A 21,257-nucleotide genomic window follows, 5' to 3' on the forward strand; every position below is an offset into this window, starting at 1 on the left:
AGTCGGTGGCTTTTGGGTCAGTGTTGTTTAATATTGGAGAAAGAAGGAGAAAAGGTTGTTTCATTTACCGCTGAAAACAAGTTATGGTCAATTGGAATCTCCCATTAAATTTCAATAAATAATTAATAGTTGTGCTTAGTGATGCAACACCTGGAAATCTCCTTTGAGAGATTCAGGGTTTACAAATCATAGTGCTGTTAAGAAAATAAGGACATTTTTCACCTACCTGCTAGTAGCTGAAATTAATTTGAAGAACTGTGCACAGCACATTGAAAAGATAAACCATTTTCTTAATGCACCGAATTAATAATGGAATGTTTCTTGTTATCCCATTTGCACTGTTTGCTCAGGCGAGGTATCTGAACATATACTCATCACTACCACGTCACTGTTAATGGTGCACTGCTGGATGTAAGTCCACTAAACTTGTTTCAGACAAAAAACTGCACCAGTACAAAAGAGTTAATTCAGTCAGGGAGGAGTTACCATGTTCTGTAGTCAGCAGCAAAGATACCTCTCAACTGCCCAGATTTTCGCAGAATGTCCTGATTTTTTTCCTCATAGTTTTGGTCTGTTCCACATGAAATGTGATTTTTTGGCAAATCACTGGGATGATCTGAGGATTGAAGTCACTAAATAATGATATACATTTGTGTTTCAGACTTCGTATCCTTCAGAAAAATGCATGCTAACACATATTCTGTTATTTTAGCAACTTTCTTAGTTTGTAAGAGCAACATTTAAAATCTTTCTCCATCTGTCCCCCCATTCTGGTTGGATCAGCAAGATTGTTTAACTAAGGAAAGACTTTCACACCACTTCTGCAAACAGTACCAAAACTAGGAGAATGGCACTAAAATTAAGGAAAAAGTATGTGTGTAGATTTGGAGAGTATTACTTTTTGGACATTCCTGGTTCCCAGATTTTTTTTTCGTTCTCTCTCCTTCTCTCTCTCTCAACTAATGAATATGTGGAATACAAGGGGCAAAGACTGACAAGGTGAAAGGCAAAAAAAAAAAAAAAATTTTGTTAGAAACTGCTTTCAATTTTATTTTAGTTCTGCAGTCTGATTTTTAACTTAGAAGTTCTTAAAGTAAAGCTATCAAATATGTTTTTAGATTGTATTTCCTGCTGTGTGAGCACAGCAGCAACTACAAAGGGTGTCCTGCGGCATCAGCTAACTTACCTGGTTAAACAAATAAATGTAGATTAATTTTACAGTGTGTTGCTTGGCAGACTGTATCTGTACATTATCCTCCCTACATTAAGAAACACCTACTTTGAGAATGACAAGTTAAAAGGATAGGTTTGTATCAAAGAGAAGACTGCTTCTACAAAAACATCCTCCACTCCACACAAAGCAAAGTACTTATCTTACTTTACCCATCCATTTGTCCAAACTGTATTTGAATAATCACAGATTCATCCCTAGTTTAGCATCTCTGTCCCTCATGGACACAAGAAGCATGTAAAGTCCATCAAGGGGGAAGGGTTGGCATAAGGGTTAAAGTCTTAACCTCACAGATACAAAGTAAAGGGTTTGATTCTGAACTCTTACTGCCTAGGCTTGTAATGGTCTGCAAACTGATAGCCTAGTATTTGCCTATGAAACTAAATCTTTGCATTATTTATATGCAAATATAATCACTAACCACTCAATTGGAAATGTAAGGTTAGGCGTTTAAGATCATCACAGATCAACAGCCTAGAAAGTACCTACGAACTTAAAACACATATCATTAAAAAGTCACGCATCTCTTAGGAACGACACTAGACGAGCAATAATGGGTGCCATAAGATAACTAGCCATATGTACCTTTAAGTAGAACCACAAAGTTCCTGTTGTCATCATTAAGGTTTTCTAAAATATATGTAACAAACACAGCATTAAGTGTGCAGTCTTTCTTCGAGTTGCCCTCTTGTGGGAAAATGACACCTGCTGTCAGCATATACTTACTACACATTTCTATTTACCTGCTGTGCCTGGTCCTCTTTATCTGAGGCAGTATAATCGGCTGGTAACAAATCTGACAAATTCTGTTCCTCTTTATTTCCGTAACCCTCATACACAACCACACACGTTCTGGCAGCTTTATTGATCGACTTAATAGTAGCAGGGTAGACAAGTCCATCTTCAGACCAGATAGCACAGCAGCGATCCTTCACTTTCCACTGGTGCTGTGAAGAAAATGCATATTTGATCACGTTTTCAAAATAAAAATTCTTCCCCTTACCTGCAACCCATGGGAATAAAAACATTATAAATGATATATCTGTGTAAACTGAGAAGGAAACAAGGCTAAGAAGTTAAGGAAGTCTCAAGCCAATCTGATCCACAAAGATTCAGCACTTATTTTAACATCTCAAATTCTTCTTAACTTAAAAGCTCTACCCTTCCCTTCTCTGCCACAAAGGATTCAATATATAAATGAGGGGTGAAACACACTAATGTGCTAGCTGTCAAACAAACTGACCAGCTAGCTTGCTTTTTAAATCAAGTAGCTAAACTAATATTTTAATAGTAATTCCTTGGATTATAAAAATTACTCTGCACCAAAACAGGCAAGCTGGAAAATAAAGCTCAAACTACACCAGCAAGAGAAAATGTGTAAGGTAAAGTACAGTTTTGTACCTACCATAAATGTAGATGTCCGAACTGGATAGCATCTGCAGTCATAACAAGTGGGTTGTCCTGTCGTCAGGCAGCCCTTCAGTCGGCCGGATTCCAAAGTCCGGGTCCGGCTTCGGCTGATGTCGCACTCCACCCGATGTCATCTCTGTTGGTCTTCGGGTATAAAGGCATCAGCCGACGCCATTTTCCTCAGTGTTTCTTGCCCCAGATGCCAGTAGCCCTCTTGCAGGCTAAAATTTGGATAGATGCCAATGTTTCCAAATAGATAGAGGTAAACACAACAATAAGCATGTATGTACATATATACAACAAATACACCATAAAAGACTCCCCCCCAACAGCTAGCTATTAGAAGGGTAAACACCCTAGGAATACCACAGAGGGGAAGGAGGGAGGGTAATCCTGACTGCAGATGCTATCCAGTTCGGACATCTACATTTATGGCAGGTACAAAACTGTACTATGTCCTTCATGGATGCATCTGCAGTCATAACAAGTGGGTAGAATACCATAGCCAACTAGGGGAGGAGGATAAAAGTAGATTATGGTGTGTTTAGGATCCCTTGCAGTACAGCAGTGGCAAACCCTGCTCGGGATCTGGAATACAGAGGCAAATTATAATGCTTGGCAAATGTATGCACGGAGGTCCAAGTAGCCGCCTCAATAATGTCTTTGGTTGCCACTCCTCATAAGAAGGCTGTGGTAGTGGCTGTTGCCCTTGTAGAATGAGGTCTTATGTTCTGTGGAATTGGTTTTCCATGGAAGGAGTAACAGAATCGTATGCAATTTCCTATCCATTTGGAGATTGTCTGTTTGGAAATAGCTTTTCCTTCCCTTCCTGTTGCATAGGCTACAAAAAGTTGGTCAGTCTTTCTGCTATTTTTGTTTTGTCCAAGTAGTAGCGTAGCTGTCTATGTACATCCAAGGTATGCAGTATTCTTTCCCTCTGTTTTGTGGGTTGGGAAAGAAGGTAGGTAGGTGGATTGCCTGGTTTAAAGACACTCTGGATACCACCTTGGGCATAAATGTAGGATTAGTCCTCATGGACACTCTATCTTGGTGGAAGATTAGGAAGGGTTGCACTGCCATTAAGGCCTGTAGTTCTGAAACCCTCCTTGCTGAAGTAATTGCCAGTAGGAAAGCAGTTTTCCATGACAGGTGTTGTAGGTCTGCTGTTGCTGCTGGTTCAAAGGGTGATAGTGTCAACTTTTCTAGCACAAAGTTTAAATCCCAAGCTGGTAATGGTGGTTTCCTTGGAGGTTTTACATTCTTGATTCCTCTGAGGAACTGCCTGAGCAAAGGGTGCGAAAAACAGGTGGATCAAAGCTGTATTCTGCTGAAATAGCTGATGCATGTATCTTGATGGAGGAGTAGGACAGGCCTGAATGAAGAAGTTCGCCAGATACTCCAGAATGTTAGGCATATCTATGTTTGACACATCTTTTCCTCTTTCCGTACTCCAGATGACAAACCTTTTCCATTTTCCGCATAGTTCCTTCTTGTTGAAGGTCTGCGTGCTTCAAGAATAATGTCTTTAACTCTTTGGGAAAGTTCTGGATTAGCTGCTGTTATGTGATGTTCCATGCAGTCAGTTGCAAGGTTTTTAGGTTTGGATGTATGATGCTGTAGTTGTTCTGCGTTAACATCAAAGGCATCAGGGAATTGTCCACATATTGTTCGAGACATGCTCCTCAGTAGTGGGTACCAGTGTTGTCTTGGCCAGTTTGGAGCTATCAGGATTATCCTTGGACGTTCTTCCTTGATTTTCAGTAGTACCTTGTGTATCAAAGGAAGAGGTGGGAATGCATATGCTGTTAGGCCTTTCCAGTTGAAGGAGAGCGAATCCACTTTCCATGCTAATGGGTGGAATGTCCTTGTGCAGAATTTTTTGAGCTGGTGATTGAGAGGTGATGCGAATAGGTCTATCTGTGGCATTCCCCATTTCTTTGAGATGGTCTTGAAGATGTCCGGGTGAAGCTTCCATTCGTGGGCATCCGAAGAGGTTCTGCTTAATATGTCTGCTAGAGTATTGTCGTTCCCTGGTACAAATATTGCCTGTAACTGGATGTTGTAGCTGAGTGCCAGGGTCCACAGCTCCAAGGTCATTCTGCATAGGGGGTATGAATGAGTGCCTCCCTGTTTGTTGATGTACCACATGACTGTGGTGTTGTCTGTCCTTATCATCAACTGGCCCTCTTTGAGAAATGGTTTGAACTTTTGGATTGCCAGTTTCACTGCCAGCATTTCTTTTAGGTTGATGTGCAGTTGAAGTTGATCCTGTGTCCACAATCCTTGCACGCATTTGTCCAGCATGTGGGCCCCCATCCTAGGTCTGAAGCGTCTGTTGTGATGGTCTGGCTTGCTTGACATCTGCGAAAGGGTAGGCCTGGGTTTGACTGGCATGCCTGAGCCCACCATAGGAACTCCTGTTTTAAGGATGGAATTAGTGGGATTTCTGTTTCTAGACTGTGTCTGTGTTGGGACCATAAATTCTTTAGGTACCACTGTAGTTTTCTCATATGTAGTCTGGCAAATGGAACCAAGATTATGCATGATGCCATGAAGCCCAAGGCCTGCAGTACTTTTCTTGCTGTTAACTTGTTCAGTTTTGTTAGTGCCAAGAAGTAAAGAGGAAGTTCTTTTTGTTTTTCTGTAGTCAGGAATGCCATTTGTTTTACTGTGTCCAATTCCGCGCCCAAGAATGTCCTTGTTTGGGATGGTATCAGCCTTGACTTTTGTAAATTGACTGTGTATCCCAGTGCTTGTAGCAAGTAAATGACCCTTTGTAAATCTGTTGTCAGCTTGCTTTTGTTGTCGCCTTGTAGCAGGCAGTCGTCCAGGTATGGGTAAATTTGAATTCCCTGAAGTCTGCAATGGGCGATTACTGATGCCAGGCATTTTGTGAATACTCTGGGCGCAGTAGATAAGCCAAAGGGCAATGCTGAGAATTGATAGTGCTCTGATCCTGCAAGAAATCTGAGGTATCTTCTGCAGATTGGTCGAATGGGGACGTGCAGGTATGCCTCCTTGAGATCTAGAGTTACCAGCCAAGACTCCTTGCCCAGCATGGGAAGAAGTTGCTGTAGGGTCAGCATTTTGAATTTTGGGACAATGATGTATGTATTTAAGGTGGACAGGTCGAGAATTGGTCTCCAACTTTTTCCTTTCTTGGAACTAGGAATAGTCTGGAATAGAACCCCTTTCCTTGCTCTGCTGTTGGCACTCTTTCCACAGCTCTCATGTTTGCTAACTCCATTATCTGGCGTAGAGCCTCTGTTTTTGATTTGGAGGTAGATTTGGCATTCCTCTTTTGACTGGTAAAGTGTGGAAGTGAAACCGTAACCTTGATCTATGGTTTGTAAAATCCACTTGTCTTTTGTTATGTAGTGCCAGTTCTTTGAAAATAAGGTTAACTTTCCGCCTAGAGGAGCTGCTATTTGTTCCCTGGTAGGCGGATTTAGGTTAAGTCACTGTGGTTGTGCTGATGTAGTGGCAGTGGCTGTGTCTGTGCCTCTGTTGTTACCTTGCCACTGTCTTCCTCTGTAGGCACCTCCTCTGGATTGGTTTCTGCCTCTGGAACGTCTATTCCTGCCCCTTTGAAATTTTGTGGAGTCAGGAAAGGACCAATTTTGGCAGGCCAGTTCCTGCTAAACCTTGGGGTTGAACCTGCAAGAAATCTTTAACAGTTTGAACAGATTTTGCCTTTTCTTCCATTTTCTTCATAACCTGCTGGGCAGGTGTACCAAACAAATTTGTCTTGTCCATAGGAGCATCTAGCAACTTAGCTTTAACATGATCCGGTAAAGCTTGTTCCTTTAGCCATGTATGCCTTCTTATCACTGTGCCTGTCATGGCTGATCTAAATGAAGCCTCCAGTGCATCATAGCCACATTTTAAGGAATGGTTGCTAACCTGTTGTATGTTATTTACCATCTCTAATACATATTTCTTATCAAGAGATTCATCAGTGGTTAGTTTTTTAGTTAACTGATCAAGCATAAACTCTTGGTATTGTATCATGTGAAACTGAAAGTTTAAGGCTCTAGCTGAGAGAGTAGCTGAAGTGTAGACCTTTTTACCCCATCTGTCTAGTGACCTTGCTTCCCTTTCAGAAGGAATAGGGTTTTTAGCTATGGTCGCGGCTACTGCCTTGGGACCCTGGGATATAGTTTCTGGGTCTGCAAGTGGAGCCTTGTAAAGGTGGTGATGAGTATCTGGCACCCTGTAAAATCTGTCTGGTTTGGCAGGGGCTGGGGGTAAAGAATCTGGAGCGGAGCAAACATCATTGAAAGCATCATCCACCACAGAGAGAACAGGAGGTATAGCTAAGGGCCTGTGCTGTGGGAGGTGCAGAAAGGTCCTAAGTCTTTTTCTGGAGTCTGAAAAATTCTGTTGCTGCCATTGGAACTGTTCTCGCATGGCATGCAAGGTTTCCCCAAAGGAGAATTCTTCTGGTGGGGAAGCAGCTGGAATGGATTCTTCAGCATCAGAATCTTCAAAATTGGAGAAGGGAGCCTCTGGCTGGTCAGTTATGTCTGATTCATCAGCAGAATCATCAGAGGACACTGGCTCGGGGGGCTCTGCCCTAGGTCTCTTCTCCGGGGGCTGAGAGGCCCTGTCTGGGTGAGATTGAGATCCTCTAATTAAAGAAATTAAATCTTCTGCCAAAGTAAGCATTTGAGAACTAGAAGAGGGCCTGGATGCGGGGGGTTTAACAGGCACTGTTTTAGTAGTCTTGGCTGCTTTAGCCCTGGCGAAGGCCTTAATGGACATGGCTGCTGGAGGCCTAGCAGCACCACGTGCTGGGGTAGAGACATCCAAGGGGATGGTGTCTGATAAGTCAACCACCGTAGTGGGTAAAATTTCTGAGGTCGATTCAAGAGTTGTAGCAGGGGCCTCAGTTGTAGGAATAGGTTCAGCTGTACTTTGTTCAGTTTTCTCGGTTTCGGCCGAAACCGAGACACTCGCGGTTTGCTTGACCATGGTTTCGGCCGAAACCGCGGACCGCGAGTGTCGGTCTTTATCTTTGCGTTTTTTGGTAGATTGGGTAGTCGGAGGATCCGATGGCATAATGTACGCAAAATCAGAACCGAAAAACTGTTCTGCAAACTCCGACCGACGCCTAAGCGTTCGTCGGTTGAAAGAAGCACAGGCCGAACAGGCTGCTACGTCGTGGGCTGGGCCTAAACAAGGCAAACAGTAAGAGTGGAAATCTTTATGAGGTATTTGTTTCCCACAGTTTAAACAATTGTTAACTTTTTCTGACATCGGCTGAGGCAAGAAAGAGTCCCCAACGGGGTACTTAGCTTTAGAAGTCTTCGAAGTAGTATTCGGTAGAAGTAATCTCTGGATCCGACCGACCGGCACTTGCGAACAGCTTCTGCTTCGGGCGCCACGCGGCAAGAAAGACTGAGGAAAATGGCGTCGGCTGATGCCTTTATACCCGAAGACCAACAGAGATGACGTCGGGTGGAGTGCGACATCAGCCAAAGCCGGACCCGGACTTTGGAATCCGGCCGACTGAAGGGCTGCCTGACGACAGGACAACCCACTTGTTATGACTGCAGATGCATCCATGAAGGACATCCAGTGATTACCTCGTTACATTACTTCAGTCAACACATATGTAGCATATCTATTGCCACCACCTCCACTGCAAGGCAGTACCATGCACTTGGCATACTTCCTGTGGAAAGTACTAGGAAGAGTAATAACTTGCATCATGAGCCTTTGTTTTTCACATCTATAATAAATATTTTTAACTGCTGAGAAGACTACTGCCCGAGAGACCCTGATTTCTAGACCATCTACTTGCTTACTGGGTGCTCTGGATCAGAGATACTAATCTTAAGGCATGATCTAGCAGAATACTACAACTATTAACAGTCACTGTAAACACAGTAACAAATTTATTAGTCAGTATAAGACTGTAAATGACAGAATAGGATACAAAGTGTCAGGAATTCTACTAGAGAGCCAGACATACGAAGTGAGGCAACAGTTTTTCTAATATACAAACTGGGAAGACTGAACATAGTGGCACAGCGGGCAGTGTTGTCGCTTCACAGCAAGAGGATCACTGGTTCTGTTCTCAGCTGGGGTTCCTTCTGTGTGGAGTCTGCATGTCCTCCCAGTGCGCCCCTGTAGGTTCTCTCCTGATGTTCCAATTTCCTACAGCATTCCAAAGACATGAAGTAAGTGGACTGGACACACTAAATTGGCTGAAGGTGTGTATGGTATGGAAAAACAACCCAGCCAGGCTTAGCCACCTGGTGGTGATAACATTGGCTCTAGATGACTGTTACTATTAAAGTGATACCCTGACCCCATGTGTAAAAATGGGAAAAAGGGGTTGTAAATGGATATGAATATAAGGTTAACGGACTGAGAAAACTGATCACAACAATCAAATCTCATACATTAGGCGCTACTCCTTTTAAGTCCTCAGCCTCCATCTACTCAATGCAGAAATTGCAACATTCCCTCATATCTAAGAAATGCTAAAACACAATTTCATACTAATTTATGAAAAATTTTAAACCATTGGTGGCCCTAATCAGTTGCAAGCAGCAGACAAAGAAGGCTCAAAGGTCAACAGAGACCAGGCTGAAATTTGGAAGCTGACTGGAATGAAAGCATAACAGTTCAAGGAAATACTCTAGGCTCCGGTAGCTGAGGAAGAAGTACAGATAGATGGAGGTGAAGAATAATGGCAGCGTCTAAATACAGCCTATGGGAAGATTAAAGAACAAGATATCTGGCCAAGCTAAGTATGTAAATAAAGTACAGAAGGAAAGCTGGTAGTAGAAATGCAAAAATCTGGGAAATTATCAAAAGAAAGGAAGACTGCAAAAAACATAGGAGGTGGAAAAGACAGATCAAACTAAGAGGGAATACTGGTCAGCTAAAAAAGTGCCTAAGGGAACAGTCACAATAGCAAAGAACAAGGTGTCAGAGTTACCAGAGCAGCTTCTGGAAAGTGACTCAGCAGACTGCGCAAAAACTCTTATCAAGCTGCAATACAATGGCAAAAATAAGGAAGATTGTCCGGCACCATTCATAAGGAATACCAACAACCTTCTCACCAGTCCACAAGACATCAAAGGAAGATGGAAGGAGTAATTCCAGCAGCTTCTGAATGAAGAAAAACCCACATAAGCTGTACTGTCCCATACACAACCTACAATGAAGGCAGAAGAAATGCTCACCCTAGAAGAATTAAAAAAATCACTAATAAAGATAAAGTCAAAGCAGCAGGCTCAAAGGAGGTCACAGTAGATATGTTCAAGATCCTGAGTAAGTTGGTACTTCCAAGGAGCTGCACAATGAGTAATAGCTTAACTCTAGCCTTTCCAGTGTGAAAACAGAAATTTAACAGACAAGATCATTAGACATTTCTGTTTATGGGTACATTTCAGTAACTGGCTAGTAAGTGTACTGCCTGGATGCCAGGAAAAAAGAAATATATAGAACCTAGAAAAAAATCAGCTACAAAATGTGTGGAAGAAATATTGACTAGAAAGTTCTGCAGCTGTTCAGCAAAAAGCAATGTAACTTCCAAACATGACTTCCAGTAACCTACAGGAAGATACAAGACAACTGCACAGACTTGGTTAAAATAAATTAAACACTGATGGTGTATATCGGCACAAACAACAAAAGGCTGGAAAAAATGGAAGAAGCTTTAAACAAATATTCAGATGAGGTGATAAAAGTTGCAAAAATCAGAGGATGAAATAAAGAAAAAGCTGGCTGAATATGAGACTGTTCAGGAAGACGTGTTTAAAAAATAATAGAATTAGAAAAAAGAGCACGTAGGAAAACCTGAGATTTTCAGCTATACCAGAGAATATGGAAGGAACAGACTGCATTCATTTTATGAAAGCACAAATAAGCAACTGGACTGGTATTCCACAACAGGAGTTGTTAGTTAAAAGGGTACATCGTGTGTAGCTCCAAACCTGGCTATGAGAAAACAACCTAGACTTTTAATAGTAAAGATGCAATCCTACCAGCAGAAGGAGTCGATTCAGACAAAACTGTGGCAGAAGGACAAAATACTACAATTGGGAGACAGCAGAGTGTTTCTGGTGAATGATTACTCATTGCACATCAGGCAGAAAAGGGGTAAAAACTCATTCCACTACTCATGTAATGCTGAGACACAGGTGTGACATTCAAACTGCTGTAACCAGCTGTCTTCAAGGTATTCTTCCCTGGAGAGACAAAATCATTTCTTGCTTAAGTACATACTAAGGAGGAAATACAAAAGTTTGTCCAACAAAAGGTGATATGTGAAAGAGTAAGAGATTCTGCTTCTTGTTCTGGTAATAAAGACCACAGTGAGACTGCACCTGTGAAACCTTTTCCACAGTTTCAATGGAAAATGTCAGAGAGAAGGAAGGGATGACAAAAGTTGACTAAAATAATCAACAATACATTGGAAATTAAGCAAAGACAGGATTTGGGAGATGGAGATTAACAGTAATGAAACCAGTAACAATGTGGAATTACAATGCAATAATTATATTTGTGAAATATGACAACAAAAATCTGGAAATACTACAATTTTATCAGAATTTGATGGACTTGTGGGGTCCCTAAAGTTTATTCCCTACTTCATGTCATCAGTGTTTGGAAAATGCTTTGGGAAGGGAAGACAGAGAAGAAAGTTAACTAAGTAAAGAAAACATTTTCTTTTCTTCTCAATAGCACTATTTTTGTGATGTATGGTTCTCTTTACATGTTATAAAGTAAAGTTTTCTCAGTTAATTTTAAGTGTAATTGGGATTGTAAATAGGTGCTGCTGTTTTTCCCCTTTCTTTCTCCCGTATCTCTTTATTTTGTTTAATTTTAAGAAATTTGGGCTTTGCAATGTAAAAAAAGCCTGGTTAAAAGAGCATGACAGAAGAAAAATGAATGCACTTTTCCTCATTCTTGCATGGAGGAATGACTAGATTAAGGACCTTAGACTGATTTAGTAACAAGTTTTAAAAGAAAGTAAGTCAATGAAAAAGAATATTGAATATTATAAGGCTTTTTTCTGGCAAATGAATGCATACTTAATAGCAATTCTGTATCTGGCCCTCAAGAAATTGACAGTATGGTTTTCTTGTATCCTTGGAGACAATTTGATAAAGAGAAATTGGTTACAGTCTGGTGGTGAGTGATTGGCTACAGAAAAAAAAGAAAATGAGTAACTGGCTAGGAGATAATCTTCTCAGAAAGCATTCAGGTGTTTTCCCAGCTCAAAGTGCTATAAAGCCAAGACAAAAACAGTTTGCATGGACAGCCTTTCTTTTAGGTTAACTCAAGTCAGAGTGTGGCTGTCAGTTTGGGACTTTTGTTCCCATTAGGAGGTAAAACTTCAATACTTGAAGATGTATACAGATTTCTGTGTTAGTATTAAATTAATAGGTTTTAGTGGTATTGGAGATTTGTTTGTTTTTTTTTTGTCTGAGGGCTCTCAATGATACAAAAAAGTTTTGTATGATGTAACATAAGCCCAAATGAATATGACAAGAAACAACTACATAAAAATTAAATCTGCCAAACAATGTATGCATGTAACACAAAAGCTGGAACTAGACATTTAACAAAAAGTGCTATACATAAGATGTGGGAATAATAACTTTTTAATACAATGATGCTTTCTGTAATACCTTTAAATATCAATGGTCTCACAGATGTATACGAAAATAAAGAGCAGTGATCTATACTAAAAATATAGAGTGTAAATATGCATGTTACAGGAGACACACTTCAAAGAACTAAGCATGTGAATCTGATTAAGAAAGGTTTTCAGGACGGTTATTCAACGGGATATCTGGGGTAACGGAAAAGAGGAGTACTTATATTAACTACAAGAGGAGCTCCAACAGTGATAGAGGAGGATAAACAAGACAATAATGGCAGACTTGTAGTGCTACTGGCAAGGGAGGAGGACTACACTGGCATGTATTTGTATTCCACCTAAAACTGCTATAATGGAGCTTAAGACTATTCTGGAAGAAATAATCAGGTTTCAGCAAGGAATATTACTTATAGGTGAAGAATGGAATTTGATTTACAGCAGTGAAGATGTGTCTGGCAGGCCCAAAAGGGAAAGTATAACAAAGAAGGGTAAATTTTTGAAGAAATTTATGAAAATATTTGGCATGGAAGATGTGAATTGAGTAATAGGAGCTCGGAGTGAATTTACATATTATTCCCCAAGATATAAAAAACTGGGGTAGGCTAGACATAATTTACATTTCACAGGAACATATGCATTTAATTGAAGGTCTTGATATGCACCCAATAACTATTTTAAATCATGCGTCAATAATAACTAAAATAAAAACACAAGGTAATGAAATAAAAATGAGACACTGGCACTTTCCCACCTATCTTCTGAAAAGAGAGGAATTAAGGAATGGGTAGTGGAGATTATTCAGGAGGTATTCGAGAGGACAGAAATTACTTCTGAAAATATAGCTATGGAGTGGGATAAAATTATGATGAAGTTTAAAAATAGGGTGGAAATAAAAGGGAATTATGGTTAAGAAGTAACAAGAATTATTTAGAGGGATTGACAACAGTTACAGTATTGCAGAATAGGGAGAATCTCACTGACCAAGAGGAGGATCAACTACAGAATGCTAAGCAGAAAATAAGGATTACCTTGACAATATATACACAAGTTTAGAAAGACTGATGTTAAGCAACTGTTTTTTTTTTTTTTATAACAACCCTACAGCACACAAAAAAAAATTTAGCACTATGACTCAGGCAACAGAAAGTAGAAAGGGCTGTCACCAAACTTAGGGAGCTTAAACCAAAGGAAGGTAACAGGAGATCTTGTAGCTGTATTAGAAATATTTCAGAAAATCTATGAAAGTCTGTATAAAACAGAGAAATATGGAAATCAAGAAAAGATACAAATGGAAATGTTTATGGAAGAATTAAATATGCCAAGGTTAGAGGTGGATGAGGCTCAATTACTAACATTTTAGGACAGGAGGAGATGAAATAAAACTTGTGATGTATAACAAACATTCTACGGGAAAGCACCTAAGAATAGATGGCATTCCTGTGGAAGTTTGGAAGCTAAGAGGGAAACAACTGATAAAGATCTGGAAGGTTTTGTTTAGTAGTATTCTAAGAGGAGAAGTACCAATATCCTGGAGGAAAGCAGTGGTAGTTGTAATACCTACAGAGGGTAAAGATTCATCAGATCCAGCTTCATACAGGCCCATTTCAATACTAAATCATTATTATACAATGTTCATGTCTATAATGCCTAACAGAATGGCAAAATTAATGGATATGGATCAATGTGGTTTTATGGAGGGGAGGCAAACATTTGACAACATTAACAGAACACTGACAGTTCACAGGGAAGCAGAATGTAATAAAATATTATTGTTGTTGGTAGATCTTGATGCAGAGAAAGCATATGACTGAGTAAGCTGGGGCTTTATGAGCAGAACAATGGAAGCATTTACATTTCCTGAAAAAAATTATAACGTTGATTAGGAGGACATATGAGGGATTGGAGACAAAACTAAGTGGGTGGGGTCCTCTCTGATAATTTCTGCTTGAGAAGAGGAACCAGGCAGGGGTGTCTTCTTTCCCCTTTGTTATTTACATTATATTTAGAACCACTGGCAAAAAAAAATAAGGAACTCTGAAGTTCAAGGACATAATTAGTACAGTAGACGAGAAAAGCTGGCTCTATTTGCAGATGATATTATTTTATACCTGACAAAACCACAAAGAGACATTACAGTGTTGTGGAACATTTAGAGGTAGTTTAAAATCTTTTCAGGATACAAAATTAATGAAGCTAAAACAAAGGCAATAGTGGTAAATTATGTACCCACATATGAGTTGGTTCAGCAATATCCACATTTATGGGGACATAACATGAAGTATTTAGGAGTATGGATTAAAAAGGATTCTGGTGTGGCAGCTAAGGATATGTGGGAAGAGACTAAACAAAAGATAATACAAAAATTGAGAAAATAGAAGCTTTGTTATACGAATATGAATATGAAGAGTAAGATAGAATCAGTTAAAATGTTTTTAGTCCCATTAGTCTTGTATACAGATCAGGCATATTTTTATCAAATAGAGGAGAAGTTGTGGACTGCAATTAATAAAGAGCTGAATGACTGAGAGGGAAAGACTGCAAGAGTCAAGTGGGACAAGTTGATTCTTTCAGTAGAACAGGGCGGATTGGGATTACCCAATTTGAATTTCAGAGCTACGCAGTTAAGGCTCCTATACATATCACAAGCAGAAAACTATAATTCAAAGTGGAAAGGGTTGATGAAACGTGTGTGTGGGGAGGGGGGGTCACAAGAAACAAGGAGACACTGGGATTTTGGATGCAAAAAGGAGAATAAGTAGAATAACAATCATACAGAATATTATATCTATAAAGTAGCAGAAAGTATCCTAAGATTTAAGCCAACGCAGGAATTGAGAAAGGAGATTCTGCCGATAGGGATGACTGGAATTAGGGATATAGGCAACAGGCAAGAGAGGGTTGGAATTTATTGGAGAAAACTGGCAAAGGAACCAAGGTATTAGGAGCAGTTAACTAGAGATGGAAAGATGATAGAATGGGAAGATGCTAAGAATTTATTTGGACTGCAGGTTAGAGATTGCTTTCCCTAGCAAGGATTGATACCAGAGTATAAGCAAAGAGAAAGAAATGGGGGGGGGGGCTAAATTAAAGACCAGCACTGGTATAGTTTATAGCAGAATCTACAACAGAAGCTGCCATTAAAAAAAAGAATAATTGGTAGAGCTTATAAAACATTGCATGACAAAAATAAGAATAAATCAGAGGAGGTTAAAATGGATTGGGAAGAGAGACTGGATAAGCAAGTCACAAAGAAACAATGGGAGGATATATGTATCTCTTCCAAATATGCAACAAGATCTAGAAGATTTAGGATTTTTGCTTGGAAATGTTTACATAGATATTTTATACCCCAAATAGACTCCAGCGAATTATTCTTCAGGTAGACAGCAAATGTTGGAGGTATGATGGGGGAAGAAAGAGGTAATTGGGAACATATTTTCTGGGAGTGCGGTGAGTTGGTGGACTTTAAGGATTCCCTGTGAGATACACTGCTGGAGATGCAGGATGGACATATTGGTGTGACAAGGGAGATGATTTTTCTCAGCTATGATATAGAATCGGAATTGCCTAGACGTGGTAAGGCCTTGCTGTGTCTAATTATGGTGGCTGCCAAAAAAGCAATTGCGTACTAGAAAATGGAAATAAAAATCTAAACCAACTATACTAGAAGTAGTAAATATAGTAACAGAGATAAAACAACTGGAATTGAGATCTTTAGGAAAAGGACAGAAGCAAACTAGATAGAAAAAAAGGGAATTATGGGTACAATACATAAAAAATGCAGTGGTGGTGCTGCGGTAGCGTTGTCGCCTCACAGTAAAACGTCCTGTTCGATTCAGCTAGAGCATCTTCTGTGTGGAGACATGCATGAATGGACGTACCTTCGTTGAAGGTTGTGCGTCACGGCCGGCAACTCGGCACGTAAAAATCTACTGCCAACCATTAGTGAACCGGAGTTCCGCTGTGGCGACCCCTAACCGGGAAAAGCTGAAAGACAGAACATGGGTACAATACATACAGGGGAGGAATGAGGTTTAAAAGAAGGCAGGACTAAAATGAGTTATGTAATGCTTCATTGAAAATGATTGGGTAGATTATAAGAGATGTGAAATGCTTGCAAACTAGGATTGTGTTGTTGTGGATTGTTTTCAGGTATATAAATGTATGACTGCCTATGTCTTGAGTGATGGTTTAATAAAAAAGTTTCTTGTTTAAAAATAAAGGCAGGAAGGAACTGAATAATGTATGTAATGTTGCTTAGGTTATATGATACATATGTGAAGTATGTTGTTGTTGTTGTTCTTCTTCTTCTTCTTCTTTTGGCTTTTCCCGGTTATATAAATGTACATTTGCCTATGTCACAAGTTGTGAAGATAGGTGAAGGCTGCCAGCCTAGCTAGATAGAATTTTGTAGATAATTCTGTCATTTGTAAATATTAATGTAAGCCACAGTCTTGTTCTCTTAAATGTGAAAAGACTGTATTGGATGCTGAACTGAAAAAAAAATTAACAGTGCACTCTGCTGTAAGAATCTGATAAGTAAAGCATTCTGAAATTATTTGATCTAAAACTGGGAGCTGAGATGTCTAGAGGGAGACATTCTGCCTATTGTTTTGAGGCCAGAGGTAATGGCTGGAATTTACATGTATAATTTCTTTCATTACTCTGGCTTCCTGACCAGCTGCAAAATCAAAAGGGCTATTAACCTCTGAGTTTCTGTTAGCCTGGGAATCAGAAAGAAATGATGCAATCGGAAATGAAACAGTGGTACCATATTATCAATTTAAGGACAGAAAGAATGAGGGCATTGAGCATTTGTCTTGAGAACATCCAAATCACCAGCACTCTGCCTGTGTTCTATATGTAAGTTTACTTTAGAAATGTGTTTTCTCTTAGATATAGCTAGGAACTAGGAAGATTAGATTAGTTTTTTCTGTATTGATGTCAGAACTTTTTTACTGTATTATTTTAGGTATTTCTCTGTGATCTTGTGTTTTTATTATTTATTCTTAAATATTTTTAAACCTTTCAACTGTGGCTGCTTTGTATAGAGATAATTTAAGCTCTACAGTACATTGCATGTATATAGTGATACTGGCCAAGCCATTCGAATAAGCCTTGACTGTTCAGTTACACTTACCATTTGGATAATAATACTGCACAGTATAATTGGACACCCTTTCATGAGGGCCTTTTGGTAGCTGATAAATATTAGTGGGTGGTGGCAAGTGGTACTACCATATAGTCTGGGTAAAAGGGGCACTGCTGGAGAACCTGTGCCAGCCTTCTCCAGGAGTGCCTGTGTGGTTGTATACAACTCTTATCTCAAAGTGTGTGTGTGTCAGCTACTTGGGCAGGGACATGAAGCACTGGCTGGACAGAGAGGATAGTGGAGGCTTTAGCTTGCACACTAGGCTAAGATCTGGACCCTATAGCTGTGCCAGTGGGAAGTCTTATTGGGGACCTGGATAGAAAGGGAGAAACCATCCCCAGACTGACTGTGATCTCCGTGTGCTCTTAAGGGAAATTCTAATTTACTGTGTGTGTATTTATTATCCTTTCTCTATATGGACACCCCTCACTGGTGTTAGTGGTGAGGATTGAGGCTCTTTGATTGCTGGGCATCACACAAGTGATAAGTCAATAAAAGTGTTTAAAAAGTGTGCTTTGCACGTAAAAAAAAAGATGTTGAGTGAGTTAGGGAAAAATGGCTCTTGAGGGTACTTAAAGCAGTATAGAAAGGCATATTTGACATGACTGAAGAATAAGCATTTTGTCTCTGGTATGCAAGAACAAAGGGGCATTCACAAATGTGGGCAGAACAGGAATACCAAATTCCTGTCAAACTGCAAGAAAGTACTGGAAAAAAGGGCAACTGATAAATTAATACACAAAGTAGTAGAAAATAAAATTGGAGATGAGAAGCGTGGATACAAATCAGGATGCAGCACAAATGACCCAAATTTTGTTGTAAGATAAGACAACAGAGAACTAGCTAAAGATGAAGGAAGAGTCCTAGACTTGGAGAAAAACATGTGAAAACGTCCCAAGAAAGCAGATTTGGGTAGTACTTTGATGGTTCAAAGTCTCAGAAAACATTGGTAGAATTAATGCAAGCTATGTATATGGACCCAAGGGCACAAGGAGAAACAGTGTTCAGACTCACAAAGGGGTTCCCAGTGGGATAGGTGGTGCATCAGGATTTAGCTCTGAGCTCACTGCCTTTTATAATGGTGCCAGTTCACATTACCAAACAAGTCAGAGGAGACAAATCAACAAAGGTGCTAGATGCAGACAATGTGGCATTACAAGCAGCCTCTGAACAGAAACTTCAGCAAATAAGGTAATGGAAAGCAAAACTGAAATCATATAGGATGAATCAAGAGTACAGACAAGCCAGTTATGTACCAAAAGGAGGGAATAAAAAGAAGCTGAAAACTGAAACAGAAGAGTAATAGTGGAACATGTTAACAGCTTCAAGTTTTTGGGACGGGTGGTTTAGGAGATGGGAAGTCTTAATAAGGAGATCAAAGCTAGACTCACAGGAGATGAAGCCGAATGACACAGACAAAGAAATGGTGACACCAGAGCAGAAGCCAAAGAGCTCCAACTGCACAGGTCAAAAAGAACAGATTATAGTGGCTTAGGCACATGTGCAGGAAAGGAGACGATGATCTGGTGAAGAAGATTATGCAGAGCCAGCAAAAAGGCAAGAGGAAAGGAGGACATCTATTAAAGTGATGGATGGACTGTGTCAGAGAAGACAAGTCTCAATCAGGCATGACTGTCGAAGAAGGCAGGGGAGTGGCAATGAATCGAAAGAGGTGGTGATAGTTGGCATAACATCCCAATCCAGTGTAGAAAATGGGGTAAAAAGGGCTTGAGGATGATTAGGAAATCTTGTAAACCACAGCTATTACAAACATTAGAATACTTTACTCTACTGTGTTCTACACCTGCAGTCCTAACTTTGAGTGCATGACAGCTACTGTGCTCACGTCACAAAATATGTTACACCATCAGGTGAAGGAAGGTTGAGTGGTATGCAACTTGCAGATAAGCATGACGGAAAGAAGAAAGAAGACAACAATTCATATATGCCTAAGACAGCCATGGATACAATATGAATAAAGAAGGAAAGGAAGGATGCTACACAAACTTAGCTAAAAAGGCCAAAAAGGTCAGAGCATGTGTATTATGTAGAAAAGGATAACTGAGATGGGCCAAGCAAACTGGTAGTAGAAGAGAGTTCCTTACAGAAATGAAATGTAAACTGAACAGTCTTGTTAATATAGCAACAGAGAGCCATAAGAGTCAAAGAATCTGAACTGTTGTGCTATAAGGAAGGGACTGGAGGTCAATAAGCAAGAAATAAACATTCACTGGTAGAATGCTGACAACATATGACAGTAATAAAAAAATTCTATGTGAGCCAGGATGAGTCATTTCAGAACACAGGGCAAGAATATATCAGTTTAGGAGCAAAAAGGGGTGACATTACTGTACAGTAAAAGGTGGAGTGACGTCTGTCTATGGGTTGTTGTGGAGAGTACATTTATGCAGGTAGAGTGAAAAAAAAGCACTGCATCCACAATGGAGTGTTTCCATCTCATACTCACCTAAGAATGGAGCTATGGGCTGCAGCACAGACTCTAGATGATGCTCTATAAGACTAAGAATTATCCTCAAGATAGGAGAACATAGATTAGGCAATGCTATGCAAAAGGGCTTGCCACTTGGTGTAAAATATGACTCTAGGTGATCTGGTTGTCTTGACTAAGGTCGTCAAAATGGGCATGGGTATTTGCCAGTGAGAACTAGTCAGGGACCCATGCTAACAGTGGGAGGGGTGTATGTGCCCCTACTAGACAAAGTGTGTGCCCACCATAAATCCCAGCAGCCATGGTTCAATAAGCTACTGGCCGCCAGTGTCCAGTTGCCCAGCTTGGGTTACCTGGGACAGTTCTGTTGAGTGAAAGCTGGACATAAAACCAATCAACCTGACAAGCATGAACTAAGAATTGCTGCACTCAATGTAAGTTCACTGACAGGACAAGGCTTGAAAGTAGATGACATGATGTCAAGAAGGCTGGACATCGCATGTATCCAGGAGACAAGGTGGAAGGGCAGTGCAACAAAGCCACTTGGCTTGGGATCCAGAGTGTACTACTCAGTAAGAGGACAGGCTAGAAATGGTGTGGCAATTGTGATGAGAGAATGGCTTCAGAATATAGTGCGGGATAGTATCTGAATTAGTGACAGACTCATGGAATTCAAAGTCCAGTGTAATGATAGAGCAGGATTCATAATCTCAGCCTATGCCGCAAAGCAGGGTTGGATTTGTGAGGAAAACAACATACTCAGACAGCAGCTCCAGAACCTACTAGACAAAGCAGGACAACAGGAACTGGTGTTGATAATGGGTGACCTGAATGCACATACCAGGATAGAGAGAACAGGATATGAAGACTGCCTGAGTCAACATGAATAAAGAAGCACAGGCCATGCCAGACTTCTGTCTGGCAAATGGCTTGATGGTAGACAACCCATGGTTCAGAAAGAGAGAGAGTCACAAGATCACTTAGAAAAGTGGTCAACATGCAATTCAGCTAGACTTCTTCCTAGTAAGGAAAGATCACTGGGATAGAATCAGAGATTGCAAAGTCATCCCCAGAGAAACAGTTGGCCCAAAGCACAAACAACTGATTGCCACAATCGGCTGCAAGCAGTGGTCAGAGAAGGCTCTAAGGTCAACAGAGATAAGGCTGAAGAGCCTGAAACAGACTGGACGGAAAGCACAACAGTTCAAGGAGTTAGTCAGGGCTCTAGCACCTCAAGAAGAGGAGGAAATAGGTGGAGTTGAAGAAAAATGGCAGGGTCTCAAAACAGGATGGGTAAGGGATACAGAACAGGTATGCGCCTGAACCAGGTATAGAAATAATGTACACAAGGAAAACTGGTGGTCTAATACAGGCATCCAGGAAGTCATCA

The 21,257-nt window shown here is 40.3% G+C and overlaps 1 protein-coding gene across 1 annotated transcript in view; it reads right to left on the reverse strand.

Moving 5' to 3' along the window:
• The window catches only part of LOC122808416 (survival motor neuron protein-like), a 797,372-nt gene that overhangs the window by 567,469 nt on the left and 208,646 nt on the right, over positions 1 to 21,257 (reverse strand). The window contains exon 2 of the mRNA XM_044079379.1: positions 1,958 to 2,178. Within this exon, the coding sequence (XP_043935314.1) occupies positions 1,958 to 2,178 (221 nt within the window). The remainder of the gene's footprint in view (positions 1 to 1,957; positions 2,179 to 21,257) is intronic.

Source organism: Protopterus annectens, chromosome 8.part0 (genome assembly GCF_019279795.1).
Source record: "Protopterus annectens isolate FY-2018-M chromosome 8.part0, PAN1.0, whole genome shotgun sequence".
Classification (NCBI taxonomy): domain Eukaryota; kingdom Metazoa; phylum Chordata; order Ceratodontiformes; family Protopteridae; genus Protopterus; species Protopterus annectens.